Source organism: Apis florea, unplaced genomic scaffold (genome assembly GCF_048593485.1).
Source record: "Apis florea isolate Af1SG1 unplaced genomic scaffold, ASM4859348v1 contig_3158_pilon, whole genome shotgun sequence".
Classification (NCBI taxonomy): domain Eukaryota; kingdom Metazoa; phylum Arthropoda; class Insecta; order Hymenoptera; family Apidae; genus Apis; species Apis florea.
The window spans coordinates 3,720,921-3,736,917 of record NW_028256713.1 but is presented as its reverse complement, the minus strand read 5'-3'; the positions used below and the strand labels follow the sequence as shown (position 1 = coordinate 3,736,917).

The window sequence follows — 15,997 nt, the reverse complement described above, 5'->3', positions numbered from 1 at the left end:
ACTAATGATTAGTTAAAATCGATATCGAGTCGGCCGATATCATTGTACAAATTTTGATAATATCGATACGATATTTTTAAAGATATTTTTCAATTTAGATAAAGAATCGTCGAATTGTCAATAATCTAATCTCGTGACGTTAGAAACCTAAGCTAATAAATAAATAGAGATTTTCACGAACGGGTATCGATCATCTTTGATTGATTTAAAAATATCGAGAAAAATACCTTCTTGAGTATTTTGATGTGGAATTGTTTGGAACGACGATACCGAAGAAATTTCAACAGCATTGATATTCACCAGGCTCCTAGGATTGTTTCTCCACATTCTCTCAGCTCGAATAAGCTTTCTCTCCCTCTCTCTCTCTCTCTTGCCACTGTCGACAATCCACGTACTGGATGGACACGGTGGATTACTTAATCCAGAGGAACCGGGCTCCGCTTGTGCTCTCCTGTCACGTCCCTTCAAACGCTGACGCAACCGGTCGCGTTTACACCGACGCTGTAATCCGATCGGTGAAATTGTTTCGTTGATAGCCACACAACCGTGAATCACCGGGCTGGCTATCTTGCCCGATCGATAGCTCGTTCTTTCGGAAATTTTCGCCCCTTTGTCACGGAAGCTTCTGTGGCCGCAAAGGAAGGACCTTTCCTCTTCTTCGCCCGCTGGCAAGTGACGAGAACTTTCTTTCTCCGGGAGGAGAAGAACTTTGTCAACAACCGGTTGACCCTGCACGCTCGAAAGATGAGAAGGACGAAGGGCGGCGATGTGATCAGGGATAAACGGCGAATTGGAAAGAAATGGCGAGAAATTCTCTCTCTTTCTCTCGATAGTAATAATAATTCGTCGGAGCAGAAATCGAGCATCTTTTTCGCGCGAGGCAACAACAATTTGAAATTGACGAAAGAACTTGATTCGAGTTTATAATTATATATATATATATACGAGAGTAGGGAGTGTGAAACTTTGAAAATGATCTTTCTTCAAATATTTGAGAATATCTGTCTAGTTGGAAAGTTTTCCTTAGTTCGAAAGAGGGTATTAAATCTCTGTCGAGCGGCGGTCGAGATAATATTTGCTTTAATACAATTGCACAAATGTCTAATAAATAAATATTGGGAAATAGTTGGGCCTTAGTTCTTGATCAACGATATGATCATTTTCCCGTATCAAACGTGCATTACCAATTTAATGAGTCGCATTCGTGCGCGAGAGTACCACTTGGCCGCGTACCCATTACGCTTATGTAAACACCGTATTGTACGTATGCAAAGTGCGTATTATATTTACGTGTCGGTAGCCGCGGTTCGTTACGTAAGAGGTGTATTGTGTTAATGTAAAGCGTTCAGAAATCACCGCACGCCGACTATCCGGCTATCGAATCTACGAGACGTGAAGGAACACGATTAATGTGCAACGAAAAAAATGAAATGAAAAGAAAAGGAGAGAAGATGAGTATCATCGAGAGCTTTCGATTAAATTACCCACAAATCATCGAAAAAAACGTATAACGCGATATCACAAATTATTTACATAAAATCGTCGATTAAAAGGAAAAAAAAAAAATCACTTTTTTTTTAAAAAGTGTTTTCATACGAGTTACTTAAGAAATCATTGATTATTAAAAAAAAAAAAAAAAAAACATAAACGATGATGAGGAGTTTTACTTACGTAAAACTATCGATTAAACGATAGAGAGATATTAAAATAAAAAGTGAGAAAAAGTTTAGTAGTTTATCGAAAGGTCGGGGTTTCGCAAACGATCCGTGCAAACTGTCGATAGAATTTTTTATTTATAAATCGGCCGTAGCTGTATTAAAAAGAAATAATAATAAAAGAATGGCAACCGTTTGACACGACGCTTCCGGTAGTAGACGAGTATCAGAGGTCATCTGATACGAGGCTAAAGTAGTAAATTGCAGTGGCGGCTCGATGCAGCAGTGAAGGCAATTCACTCGCGATATATATATATATATATATACAGCTGGCATACGACAACACGATTTAAAAGTCGGTGCAAACAATTCTATTTCAGGGATAAGTGGTTTTAATACATGTATATAACGTGGTTGGTATTCATGATCCATAGACGGCAATAATCGGTAGTATCAAAACTGTTACCCGCTGTCCCGTGCCACGAAACGCGACACGTTCTTCCGTTCACTGTCAACCGGTATCGATAACTTTGCCAGTAGCGGGATCGAGTGTCGAGCAAACATCCCAACACCTGTTCTACCACGAATCCATACGTGGACTTCTTTTTTCTAATTTACCATCTCGAGTCGAATCGAGGAGGAATAATTTCATTTCTCTAATTCGATCGATCGAGTTTTGAAATGACGTTTAAAATGAGGACTGGCCGAGCGAAATTACCAGATGACATTTAACCTAAAATGAACTTCTTCCTGAACGATGATTATAAATATTTATAGCGTATTAGAAAAGAAGGAGGGAGGAATGTATGAATTATTAATATGTTTGCGTGCAACGATTTATTAATCGATATATACGCGACACGCTCCTTTTCCAATTTTATTAAAAAAAAAAAAAAAAAAAATGGAAAATATCTAAAATGTTTAACGCCTTAAAAATCAATAATTCGTATTTAACGATACTCGATTCAAATTGTAATTAATTTGTGGGAACTGATCAAGTGCCGCTATGGAATCCAATATCAGAAACCAAGAAATTAAATTGTAATGCAGATGCTCGTAGATAACATCGAGACACGTCTCGACATAATGTACCAAAAAGTGAGCCAATTAATGGCTCAACCGCGATCAAATACCGTAACCATACATCCGGACACCGCTGCACAACTAACTCCATCTTATTAAGAGGAATACCGTGGTGCGCCCAAAATTTATTCCCTAGTTTCTCTCTGTACAAATCCTGAATATCATCGAGTGAGTGAGTGAGTGAGTGAGTGAGAGAGAGAGAGAGAGAGAGGGGGATATCTAATTACAATACAAGAATGTCAAAGCAATGCTCGGCTATATCTCACAGATTATGCATGCACCGTGATCATAGTGACATTGTTCATCGAATTAAAGAATAATCCATTAACGTCCGCGACAAATTAGTTCTTCCTTCATTTTCCACGAGGATCATTTTCCATTTTTCCAACGTCGTCAAAAGGGTCTCGCGACCAGGGAGTTAAAATTCGAGGGGGGGGGGAGGAGAAGAAAACGTATATTTTTTTTTTTTTACGGACGATGATGGAAGAGATCCGCCGATGCGTGGTGGGCGGGAATTTAAAAGTGGAAACTACTTCCGGTCACACAGGGACGATAACGCAATATCTGCTTTCACGAGGAAGGATTTATCGTGGCGCGTAAGGCATTGCGCTTTCAGACCGGACGTAAGCGTCGTCGTCAAGCTCCCCCCCCTCTCCCTAATCGATTTTCTTTTGCCCCTCTCTTCCCCGATATCGCCCTCCGGCTTAATGGAACCGGCGAAACGCTTCTCTCTCTCTCTCTCGTCTCTCCTCTCTCTTCTAACCGAATTATCCGAAAAATGGCCGAGAATATCGCGAAATACTCTCGTTTGATAACCGATCGTTGGAAAGATGGAGGAGACAAAGGAGAGGAGGGAAGGGGAGAAAAAGGGGAGAAACGATTCGATCATGGAAATTACGTAAAATTACGCGGAAAAAGAGGCGTATCGTTCTTTTTGGGGCGGGAAGAAACGATCTATTCCGCGTGTACGTGTGTATATGTGTGTCGAAAAACGCCAATCCCATCACGATCCTTCTTCTCGTTTCTCCCGCGACTGTTATAGACGCGCGCTGCCGATAGATCCACTTATTTTTCACTCCACCGGGGTGAGAGAAAGAAGGAGGGAGTCTCTGGGAGGAGGGAAAAAAGCATCGACGTTTCCCAACGAATCGCCGCTGGACGCCACCAACGTTGTAAACCTGCCACACAACGTCCACCGTTTCCGTTTCTTCTATTTCGCGTTAGCGCGCAATCTGTCCCCGATAAAGCGTAAATTGGAAAACTCGTCGTGGTCGTGCCGGCCATTGTCGCGGCCACCCTTGTTTCTCTAAAAATAACAAAAACGAAAAAAAGATGGAGGAGAGACACACACACACACACATATCGGAAACGTTACTGCCCTCGACGAAACGAATCGATGATCGAAACCGCGTGAAACCGTCGATCTAGAAAACCGACGACCAACACGATCGGCCATTAATGCATATATTCCATATCTTACCTTCCACCCTCCTCCATTCGTATTCCGCTCGGCGCGCGGACTTTCGAAAAATATAACGGGTGGTGGCCCCGGATCGGTTCGCGACTTCATCGCGACGACGCTCGAATACCAAAGAGGGAGCAGCGTTGTGTCCCCCCCTCCCCTCCCCTCCTTCCAGCCCCGTTGTCTCGGCTGAATAAATTTCAATTTCAGCTGAGGAGGAACAGGCAGAGAGGGAGGGTGGTGCGACACAACGGCGCTAAAGAGAACGAGTCCCAAGTGTTGGTGCATTTACGTAAGCCGGCTGTGCTAAGCCGCCGCCTCGCACCACCACGAATAATGCAATTAACTTGTTCTACAGATAGCGTAATTCAATTTCTGGAAAGGCACCGCCTCTACAGGTGAAATTAATTGTTCGTGGCGCGGAGAAGGAGGGGGAAGAAAAGGATGTAAGCCTTGCCGCGGAATATGAGGGGAGGGGATGATATCTATCCTATCCTCGGCGGCGAGATTCTTTAGGGGGCGCGATATTCCAGATAACATCGCCGCTGCTAATTGCAAAGTATCATTTCGAGAGTCGCCCGAGCGATTAATTATCTGGCCAATTAAATAAGACAAATCGACGGCGTGCAACACCGCGACGTATTGGCGAGCAATCTGACCGCGAGAATCTGTTTCGAAGTTCAGAAATATGCCGAGCACTTCGAGAAGAACAAAATTGTAACAATTTCTCGCTACGAGTCTACTTTGTAGATGATATAAAAACGCGATCTCTGAACGAGCAGTCGATCGATACGTCCGCTCGCGGAATTTCACTCGTAGATTTTATCTTGTTCCAATCATCGATACGAGAATAACTCGTCCACTGAAACTCGGGAATTCGGCGAAAGGTGAGACAGTTCTCTCGATTAATTACGATTAACTCTTGTTGTTCCCTTGAAATTGATTCAGAGGAAAAGACTAGCCCGAAAGATTAGATTTTTCCACGTGTTCTCGATCGATCGTTAAACGGCGAGTTAGAGGGCGCGAAATGTAAAAGCAACGACGCGGTAAAAGCAAAGGGCGTTAATTAATTGGAAGCAGGGGCCGGGAGGAGGGTTGGCAGGATATGAAAAGCGAATCCGCGTCGAGAGAGTCGTATCGCGTGTAAACAAGGATACAGGCTGTTTTCATCGGCGGAGGAAATGTTTCTAGCGACATCCGATTAACCAACGCGAAGCCGGGGGTTGCTTCCGTTATTACGAGCGAATTGCCTCCGCCCCCGAGAATCTGCAATCCTATGCGGCTAAACACCTGACTCGTGTGTACACAGCGCCGCTTCGTGGAAACGTATCCCGTGGAACGATGCGATGCCTCTCAAATCAAATTACGACCGCCTCGTTACGAGTCGTGTCCCTGATCCTGTTTTCCAACCACCGTGTTTCCCCTCCCTTTTTTTTTACTTTTCAGTGGAGGCGCGAAGGTGATTCTCAGCGTTTGAAAAAAAAAAAAGAAATTACGATCGAGAAAGCAACAAGGTGGTTGACCATTGAGCGAAACGATCAACCGAGATGCATTTAACGCGATGCAAGTTTCTGTTTAGCGATGGGATCGAATATAGCGAAGATTTGAACTTCTTTCTTGTTATAATTACGATTAAACTTTCAGTTGAAATTATCGATTAAAATGTCTCGCGGTTACGTTATCTAAACATATCGATCAACTGTTGAATAAATAGCATGTTTAGCTATTTATTCGGTTGATCAATTTCTCGCGACAGTATAAACAAATGTTTCAACTACGAAACTACGCACAAAGTGAAACGCAGATGAAACGATCTAGACGGTGAAATCATCAAATTAGGAAGCCGGAAGAGATTAGTTGAACGTTGTCAGCGATGTGTCATAAATTCGAGCGATTCAACCAACGCACGTCCAAGAAGCGGTATAACGCAGTTACCAATGTGATAATTTCATTCCACGTTAATTCCATTCGAAATTTCATTGTTACGTCTTATAAAATCCCCCCCCGAATTCGCGTCACGAGCAAAGCGTGAAAGGTGAATCGTTCGCGAATCGCCAAAATCGAATTGGCACCAATTTGCGCAAAACTCGTTCTCCCCTCGACCAAAGAATCATAACTAAAGCTGTTAGCACATGGTAATCTCATTCCGCAGCTTTCGTTCAAATTTCATCGCTTACAAAATTTTCTCGAGTCGCACGAATCAAGCGTACAACAGTTCTCTCGAAATTGTCATCATAATTGAATGAAAAATATCGCGAAATTTCATTAAAAGTAAAATTCGTCGATTCGTTGTTATTCGAGCATTAGTACGTGACAATTTCATTTCATCACCTTCAATTCTTGTAAAATTTCTACCTGTTTGTGAACTATTCGTGAATCGGGCCAAACAAATTACAAAATTTCACCATCGTGAAAACTCACGAAAACTACAATCAACACACGTTCCATATTTTTTGCCAAATGTGCGAACCTTTCACCTTCTGAATTGCCAGAATATCATAACGTTATTATTACTTTCATTCAAAACTCATCTCCAAAATCTATAGCCAACCATTGTAACGAACCATTATTTCTCGAATCGAAACAAAAGCGGCAAAGAGATTTTTCAAAATTTCACCACTTTCGCGGACACGTGTACCGATTCGTTATAATTCACCGATCTACTGTATTTTCCCTGGACCGGTATATATATATATATATATATATACACACGAAGCAACGGTTATAGAGCAACCAGGGGGCTCTGCTACCAGTTTTCAGGTTGCGCACAATATTCCACGTTCGAAACTCGTATATCGGCGGCGAACGTGAAAGGGGTCAGGCTAATGGTTCGCGGCGAGATACAGTAATCTATGCGATTCCCGTGGCGGGCCGGTGTGTATCTGTCGTGTGCATGTTGCCGTGCCACGAGTGTAACGCGACGGTTGTAACGGTTACCGTGAAATTCAATCCCCTTCCGGGATGGTTCGACAGGGAAAAACTGTTGGTCGCTATAAAAAAAAAAAAAAAAGAAAAAAAATTACCGGCAAGGATAAAATTGATACCGGATCGTTCGACGGTTTATCCGCGATGATTAAAGTCTTAAAAAACGGAATTCCTCCCCCGAATGGGAGAGAATTTATCGGGCAGGCAGTAACTTTGGCCGTCGTTAAAATATTAATAAAGTCGGCGAGGAAGAGCTATCAAAGCGCGGGACAATCTTATCTTTTTCCTAATCGAAGTGTCGCGATGTCGGGCTCTGAAACTCTCCTATGCTTTCAGCACCGCCGTCTCTTTCGATCTCTTTCAATGTAATGTAGATGATGTCGCTTAGCTTAGAGGAAACGCGAAAGGATCTGACGAGGTGCTCGAGTTAGGTGTATATTTGTCGTGCTTGTTGATTACGAGGTAGAAGTTGAGATCGTTTCAAAGATTATTTCATACGCAAACTGTTCACGCGCGGTTCGATCCTCCTCGCCATAGATTCTCATTAGTGTCGAGCAGTATTGCGCAACCACTCTCCAGGAGCTTGATCATTTTCGCCTAAGAGCGATGTTGCTCCGCTGTAAACCCGAGATCGAGCGCGGTTAAACCTTGCCGATTTTCCTTCTTTTCCTTTTCTCTCCCTTCTCCTTGAATATCAATTTTCCTTGATTCTTACGATTTTTTTTTTCTCTTCCAAATAAACGATTTCTCGCCTCGGCGAAATAACATACTCACGCGCTCTCGAATCTCTAATAGAGCTCGATCGACTAGATCGTTAACTTTTCTCTCGATTCTTAAGTAGGAATTCTCTCTCTTCCTCCCTCTGTTTTTTTCGGTAATTGAGCGATAAATATTTCGCGGCCCGAAAGAAAATTCTTGCCGCGATGAATGGCTCTCGAACGCAGGCCGAAGTGCTCGGCTTTCTCCGAAATTAGCGCGATCAATTTCGCTCTTGACAATTAATTGCCTCGCACGTCGAGAGCCTCGGTTGATTTAATCTCCCGGCTACGTAGCGCCCCACGTACTGATCCACTGACGACTCCACCACTCGCCCACCGTTTTGTTCGCCATTTTCCTTTATCCGCCGCCGATCGCTCGCGTCAATTTTTCCCCATCGATCGAGCGATGCCTTCGTTGCGAGTCGCTCCATCCTCGAGAAACCCCATCTTCTCTCCGCGAGAATAAAACGAACAAGAGAAAGCCGAAAACCGAACCGGTCGACGCGTAAAACTTTTACAAGATCGTCACTGGATGAAATGATTTGGCAGCATCGAGGAGCACGATTCTTCCTCCACGATTCGAACTTTTCGATGCTCGACTTTTAAATAAATTTCAAGGAGATGCTTAAGAAACGTAGAAACGGAAAGGAACGTCTTTCGTTATTCGCGAATTTTACACGATATGGAAGGGACAACGTCTGTTACGAAACAATTAAACGTGCGTTAATAATTATACTAAGGTATATCCACTACAGGTATTCGATAATTATCGCGAAGATAGAATTTTAAAAATTTTCGAGTTTCAGACCGTGTAAAATAGCAATAAATTCCGAATAAAATTTCTGATAATAAGGTGTTTTCGGTGATAAATTTCGTTACAAGCCTGGCTAATATAATCGCGTCCAACTTTTCGCCGTGAAAAAGGAATGGCGCTCACCGCCACGTACTTGTTACGACCCTTACGAAAAACACGAGAAATATTTCACGACAACGCGAAAGAGCACGTACGCGTAAAACACCGCGCATCCTCCAGGTGAAAATGCGCTAAAACTTTCCGGCTACGATATATTTCGAGAACGCGTGCACCGGAGAGGCAACGGCGTAAAACCGGCCGTTCGTTTTCCTACGTCCGTGAACTACGATTATCTGGAACGAAGAAGGGAACGACCGGCTTCCTGTCGCGTCCGATATTTTATCGCGTGCAATAATGAGTCGGTCGGATGGGGAACGGGCCGTGATCGCTCCCAATAAGTATCCCTTCTCGCGAGTGGACACGAGAGGCTGGGAGGATTTCGAGAATCGATGTAGAAAAATTTTCGATTTTCAGACTTTTAATTTCAAATTCAAAATTAATATTTAAGTTTTTGTGTTAGAAACAGTTTGTTAATCGCTCTGTCTCGTTTAACGTGATTTTCAATTTTCATAAATATTGGAAGAATTGAACTCGTCGAAACGATGATTTTATATTTTTAATTTTACGTTTACTTACGTTATCGTTGAGATATAATTTTTTTTCTTTTTTTTCATTGTATCAATTATTTCATACGTAAAGTATAGTTACTTTTACGCATCACAATTATTTATCTTGTTATTCTAGAATCTAGACGGGGATATATATTACAACACCGTGTGTATACCACCATCGAATATGCTTGCTGCATTATTTAAAACCATCGAACTTGTGTCATCTGGAACAACTCGCGTTCACGGTAAAAGGAGCGTGAAACTTGGCGAAATTGGCCTTGGTATATTATACCCCCGATCGCGTTAACGAAAAAGAAGGGGGTAAGGAGGAAGGTTGTTGGAGAAAGAAGTTCTAACGAGCACAGCGCGTGGTTCCATTAATCACGAGGAACAAACGTTTTAACTCTTCCACCGTCCATATACAGGGTGATTCTCTCCCTCTGTGGATTTCAATGATATCAGCATTGCCAGAAAAATTCTTCCCGCAAGAAACGTGGAAGAAAATGTTGAAACTCATTCTCGATTCGCCGACTTTATGCACAGTTTTTTTTTAATTTCCTTTCCACAGAAAGATTTTTAACTAACTCGAATTTCTTTTCGACAATAGTTTCCAAGTATAGTTACTGTCTAATATAATTTAAGAGGTCACAATTTAAGGATCTGTCTACTTCAATAATTAACTTCAATATGCTTCATTGACAGGATGCGGTATTTTTTTTTTTATGAGAGACCACCCTGTGTACGTATACCCAAGATTCTCTCTCTAAGAAGAAGAAGAAGCAAGAGGAAGGAAGGAAACGTGAAAACGGGAGTTTCTCCTCTTACAGGTTGTATCTGATGCTTTATTGCCGTTTGGTAAAGTGGAAAGGCCGCGTTTCAACTCGTGGCTCTGTCCAGTTAAACGGGCAGGAAAGGAAGTTAGGAGGCTCCCGCGGCCTTTGTGTGTAGATAGTAGTTGAAAGTATCCGGAAAGTATACGCCCATTTTTGACAGAGCAAGTATTCTGATTATATAAAATTACGCGCAATAGCATCATTCTTTGCAAACGTTACATATATAATAACGAGTATACCTTTGTAATTCAAAATCATTTATAAAAACGAAAAATCGTTCCTCTCATTTCCATTCGTAAAAATCATTTCCATTCGAGAAATGATTTCAACACAAATTTAACAAGATCGATTAAACTACTACACGTTTAGCGATAAATTTCGCCAATACTATCCACTTAAAGGTCCGTCCAATTATCCGATTCGCAACACGCAACAACAACGCGTGTTAATATTAATTGTTGAATTATCGTCGTATCCACCATCCGATCTCTATTCTCCACTATGATCTATAAAAAAAAAAAAAAAAAAAAGAATATCCTCCATAACCCGATATTTTTATCTGAATTTTCCCCGCTCTAACGAGTTACGCAATCTGTTCTGACGTCTCCGTCTAATGACACCCTCCCCTCCACCCCATCTTTTCCATATCCAATCCGTGTTTTGCCTCCGTGTAGCGCGGCTTGCTAATTATGCCGTAACTTGGTGCACACCGGTACGACGAGTACCGGTGGCCACAAATTAATATCGGGGATTCCAGCGGTGTACACTGATAACCAGGTCGAGTTTGTAATATGTTATCGTGGCCGGATATCATAATGCACGCGTCACAAGCTGACAACGGGCAACATTTGTTAATGGCCTTAACAAGATATCAGAGAAAGAGAGAGGGGGAGATTGCTTATTCGTTTTGGCTGCGAACGAAGCGAAAGATTGCACAGAAATTTCCATATATATATATATATGTATGTATGTATAAGGCTGAAGATCGTAGAAAGGATCGAAGATCGATATCGTTTTGGAGAAATATCTATATCCTTTTCGAAAGGATGTTAAAAGTTATTAAAGGATAGTTACAATTTTCTTAACATGATCGTATTGGAATGCAATTATGTTCAGAATTCGAGGAATTGATTGAATTATTAATTTAAAGCATCGAAACAGTTATTTAACTCTTATTATATCAAACGTACTTGTTACGTTACGAAGTGCGTGTTCCGTTTTAATTAAGATCGAAATTTTGAAATTTTTTTCATTTCGTATTGAAAGATTTTCAAATTGGATCCTCGTTATTTCACATATCTGTTATTGATTTGGACTGTAATTTTATTACTAGAGCGTGATCTAAAATTGATACAAGACTTGTCAATTGAGAATTCAAAGAGATAAAATCTAATTTACACAGTTTTCTTAAAATCCTTAAGAAAATCAAATTCAAGCTACTTTTTCCCTCACGACGTAATCGAGAAGAAGAAAAATTCGTATGAAAAAAGAAAACGAGAGGATCGATATCGATAAAAATAAATTTATCAAAAACCTTAACAAGATACCAAGCCTGGTTGGACGAGATGCGGAAGGAATCGAGAGATTCTTCCATTTCGACGCAATTTTTACGATAAGACGAAGGAAACGATCGTTTCTACGATCGATCGAACGAACGAATAGTGTCGGTTCGAAGGAAAGCGAACAGGTTTGGGCGAAAACCTCTCAATTTTTCACGGGGTTCTTCGATGACGTTTGATGCGACTAATTTATTCACGAGGCGTGGCGCGTAGCGGGCGGAAGCGCGAACCTTCGAAAGAAACGCGAGAGAAATAAGGAATGGAATAATATAGAAGGTGCAAGTTGACGAAACGAGACGCCGTTAACGCTCAACAGTGTGCTAAGACTGATTTAATGGCGGTGGGTAAAAACGAAGAGCACCATTAAAAACCAGTTCTGAATAAGAGCCAACCGCGGAAACCGCCGTGGTATTTCCAGCTCGACAAGAAAATAAAGAAACGAATAAGAAATAATTAGCAACGTTTCATCGTTGAACGAAATAAAGAATAATATATCGTACAGAATTTCTAGAATTCGAAAAAAATTATCGTTACACGGGAAAAACCATTGTTGCTCAACAGAAAGCGAATCATTGAATATCGTAATAATTCTGTCACAAAACGTTAACAAATACACGGTATATGTATATGTATCGCGTATATTTGATAGAGACATTCGAGAATTTTCGATAATAAGGTTCTCGAAGATATTTCGTCACCCGTGAATTCATCGGAATTTCTAAAATTTCGAGAGTCCAATTAGTGGACCAGCTTCGTTGGATCCTTGAAAATGTTGACAAACAATTGAGTGACAAACATTTGATGCCATACGATACCACTATTCGGCAATGTTGTTCTTCGTATTAAAGGCGTAGAAGAAATTAAAAATATGTGAGTCAGCTAGCGTCGAAAATTTTTTTCAAATCACCGAGTCTCCAGAGTGTATATGCGTATAAATATCAATATTGCCGACAACGTTTCGAAAAGTTCGCGTAAAGGCATACCTTTAATATTCAGAGAGCATTGCCAGTTTATATCCGTGGCGATTATCGATGTTAATAACCGAGCAATTCGTTCGTTTCTCGGTATTCCAATAAATTTGCCAATAAATTCCCATTACTAACCCGGTTTAAGCGCGTCACTGAGCGCGGAACAAACGCGGGACTCGTGTTGCTGCTCTCATAACATGGGGTGCAAAAATAAAACAAGGGGAAAATTCTACGTCGCATCGTCGATAACCATCCTTCACGTAAGCCTGGAGGGAAAACGGTGACCATAAACAAGGAGGAAAGGAAAGAACACGGGATAGCCTCGAGGATTTCCGGATACGTCTTGGAAAAATCGAATATGATATTTCGTTGGGAATATTCCATTCTTTCTCAAACATTAATTAAATTGTTATGTTACAAATTTCGTATATTCGCTTCGATAACATTTTCATATGGTAAGAAAAAAATTGAATATCGCGAAGATGGAAACGCAGTTTATAATACTGGAATAAAAATGCAAATATTTTTTCTTTTTTCACTTCCACTGTTGAAATTACTCGCCTTCCTTAATAAAACGCGTCATTTCTACTATCTTCCGTCGATGATTCACTTGGCACAACTTCAAAGAAATATGTCGGCATACAGAAGTATGCTACGCTATAAATATCCGATGATATTTGTAAAAGTAAACGAGCTTAAAAGGATCTAGAAAAAAAAAAAAAAAGAAAATTCGAAAATAATCAAACGACCGCAAAAGTTAAACGTTCACTTTTTCGTCTTATTCTCCGACTCTTCCTGGTTCAAAAACGGAGGAACGCTTAAAAAAAGAAGGAGCAAACCGCGAGAAGAATATCGAAAACCGAATTTCTAAACCGTTAAGGAAATGATGTAAATGATATGTAAGTTAAAAGAAGAAGTTGTCGGGGAGAGAATTACAGAACTCGAGGGAAATAACTCTCTAAAGGGATTCCTTTGTGTCACCGGTGAAACATGGATGAAACGACGTTTTCCGGGAGAGAAGACGAACCGTGAAAAACGCGGCCCGTAAACTCCACTCCATGATTATTCACGAAGAAGGGAGGGAGAGAGGGAAGGAGACGAGTACAGCCAAGTTACCTCAAAATTCCGAGTGTCGAGGAAAGATTTTCCCCGTAGGGAAAATTTTGCATGAGATTACCCGGAACGATGCGAATATAGGATGAAAAAGCAAAGGTAAAGCGGTTCAGCCGCTTTCCGCTCGGACGAGGGGGGAGGAGAGGATGAGAGCATATTTATTCGATCCATTAGCATCGATTCACGGGCCAAACTGCAAATTGAATAACTTCAAAGTCGCACGTTGCATTGAACAGAGCCGCGTATCGAAAAATATATACGTCTCTCTCTAATATCGATCGACCCTGTTTTTCAGCGACATCAGAAAAAATATCAAACGTCACTGCGCGTCGCTGAAATTTCTTTCTCCTTTCTTTTTTTTTTTTTCTAATTTCTTCGACCCCCGAATCGAGAATTCGTGGGGTGGTGGTCGATAACGTTTACGAACCTATCGTTGCGCTGCATTAATTCCTGCTCGTCGGATTCCCTTTTAATCCTCTCGAGAAACACGTATAACCGGCGGTGGCGGGGGAGGGTACAACCATCGAGAGTCACATCATCGTACACCACGTAGCACGGTTAGCACAGACCACTTACCAAAATCACGAGAAATATAGCTGCCTTTCTTAGACTTAATTATTATCGCGAGGAGGGGGGAACAGGTGTCTGTCCTCGGGACACTTCTCGTCGATCTTGAAAGGAGAAACACCACTCGAGGATGAGAATATCTTCACGAGACGTCGATCGAACTGAAATCGAGAGAATCTCGAAACGATGATACACCTCTCTCGTCGAAATGCACGTTCACACGCGACCGATCAAAAGAGACACGCGAGGGAATAAACGTGTAAGAAGAAAGACGAGGGAGTCGCAGTTTGCACGCACATGTGATTCTTCCTCCTCTCGCCACGTCGAATAAACGGACCACGCGAACGTACGGTGTGTACGAACGAACGAGCGACCCAGTTACCCGTTTTGTTTCCCTGTCACACTTTCGTAAGTTAACCACGTGACTACGGGCGCACCTTGACCACGAAGCGAGGTGGCGAGGATGCGAGACACAGCAAGCAACACCGTGGACTGAATTCGGTGGTAGCCGAAGCTACACTCGGAGCGCGATTGACTCGCAGCCAGGCGCCGCCTGAGGCGCCTCTACCATCCGCAATGTGGAAACTTCCTCCTCGTGGGCTCGTTACGTCGGCCATCCTTGTTTGTCCAAAACGATTTCTCTCCTCCCTTCTGCCCCCCTCCCCTTCTTCCTCTGCTCTCGTGTCGAACCGAATTGCGAATTTCACGGAATCGCGTGAAATTTCTTCTCATTCGTTTCATCAGTTTTCCGATGTGGTGTGTAACCGTTTTGGGATTTGAGCTTGTGTTGGAGGAGGGAGAGAAACAGTCCGTTGGAGTGATTAATGGCTTATAAACTCGATAAATAAGTTTCGACTGATATTTTTCTGCGGCAAATTTCGCGTTTTCGATGTTTTGGACTTTGGAAATCGATCGAATCGAGCTCGTTCATTTTTCTATTTATATTATCCGTTTAAATTATAGACGCGTAGATATTGAATCGAAGAGGAGATTTATTATACGTGTTCGAAGATGTTTAAATCCGTCGATAGCGATACCTATACGTTCCTTTTGTTTGATCAAGAATATTTTCGAAAGAAACGAAGGTAGTACGTACGTTCGTGTATCAATATTATCTGTTGAGAAATGAAAACTAATAATCTTCCTTTGAATCTAATGAATTTGTCCTCCAACAACTTTACTCATCGCCAACTATCTCAAAGATAACTTCTTCGAGCGTTATAAACATGTTGATCTTTCAATTACTTCAATCAATCCTCGCAATGCTCAAATAATTAAAGGAAAAGAAAAAAAAAAAAAAAAAGATAAAGACTTTTGCCAAGCCAATTTTTTACTCGAAACACATATAACATTATCATTATACAAATTGTACGAACAGGAAACACGAACCATAAAAGATAAGTAATAAATTTTTAATCTGCTTAAATGTTGCGATTTTTAAATCGGTTTTAACCGATCGACATTCACAAAACACGAATTAACACGAATTAAAATGAAAAAAGAGAGAGAGAGAGAGATTCACTTAAAAAAAAAAAAAAGGAAAAAAATCGAAACGATAATTTACTCGCGATTCCGAGTTTATCTCGCAATATTTGCTTTTCGCGGGAGAA

General features: G+C 41.4%; 1 protein-coding gene across 7 annotated transcripts in view; it reads right to left on the bottom strand.

The window, feature by feature from the left end:
- Nucleotides 1-15,997, bottom strand: part of LOC100863710 (protein gustavus) — a 201,751-nt gene that overhangs the window by 166,702 nt on the left and 19,052 nt on the right. For 2 of the 7 annotated variants that reach the window (XM_086909446.1, XM_086909445.1), the window contains exon 1: nt 14,397-14,894. The exons of 3 other annotated variants lie outside the window; for them this stretch is intronic. Coding sequence is in view for 1 of the 4 variants with exons in the window: in XM_012493601.3 (XP_012349055.1) it covers nt 14,248-14,264 (17 nt within the window). In the remaining 3 variants the exon portion in view is untranslated. Of the gene's footprint in view, nt 1-14,247; nt 14,365-14,396; nt 14,895-15,997 lie in introns of those variants that run through there. 2 more of the 7 variants (XM_012493601.3, XM_086909449.1) reach the window with 2 other exon arrangements.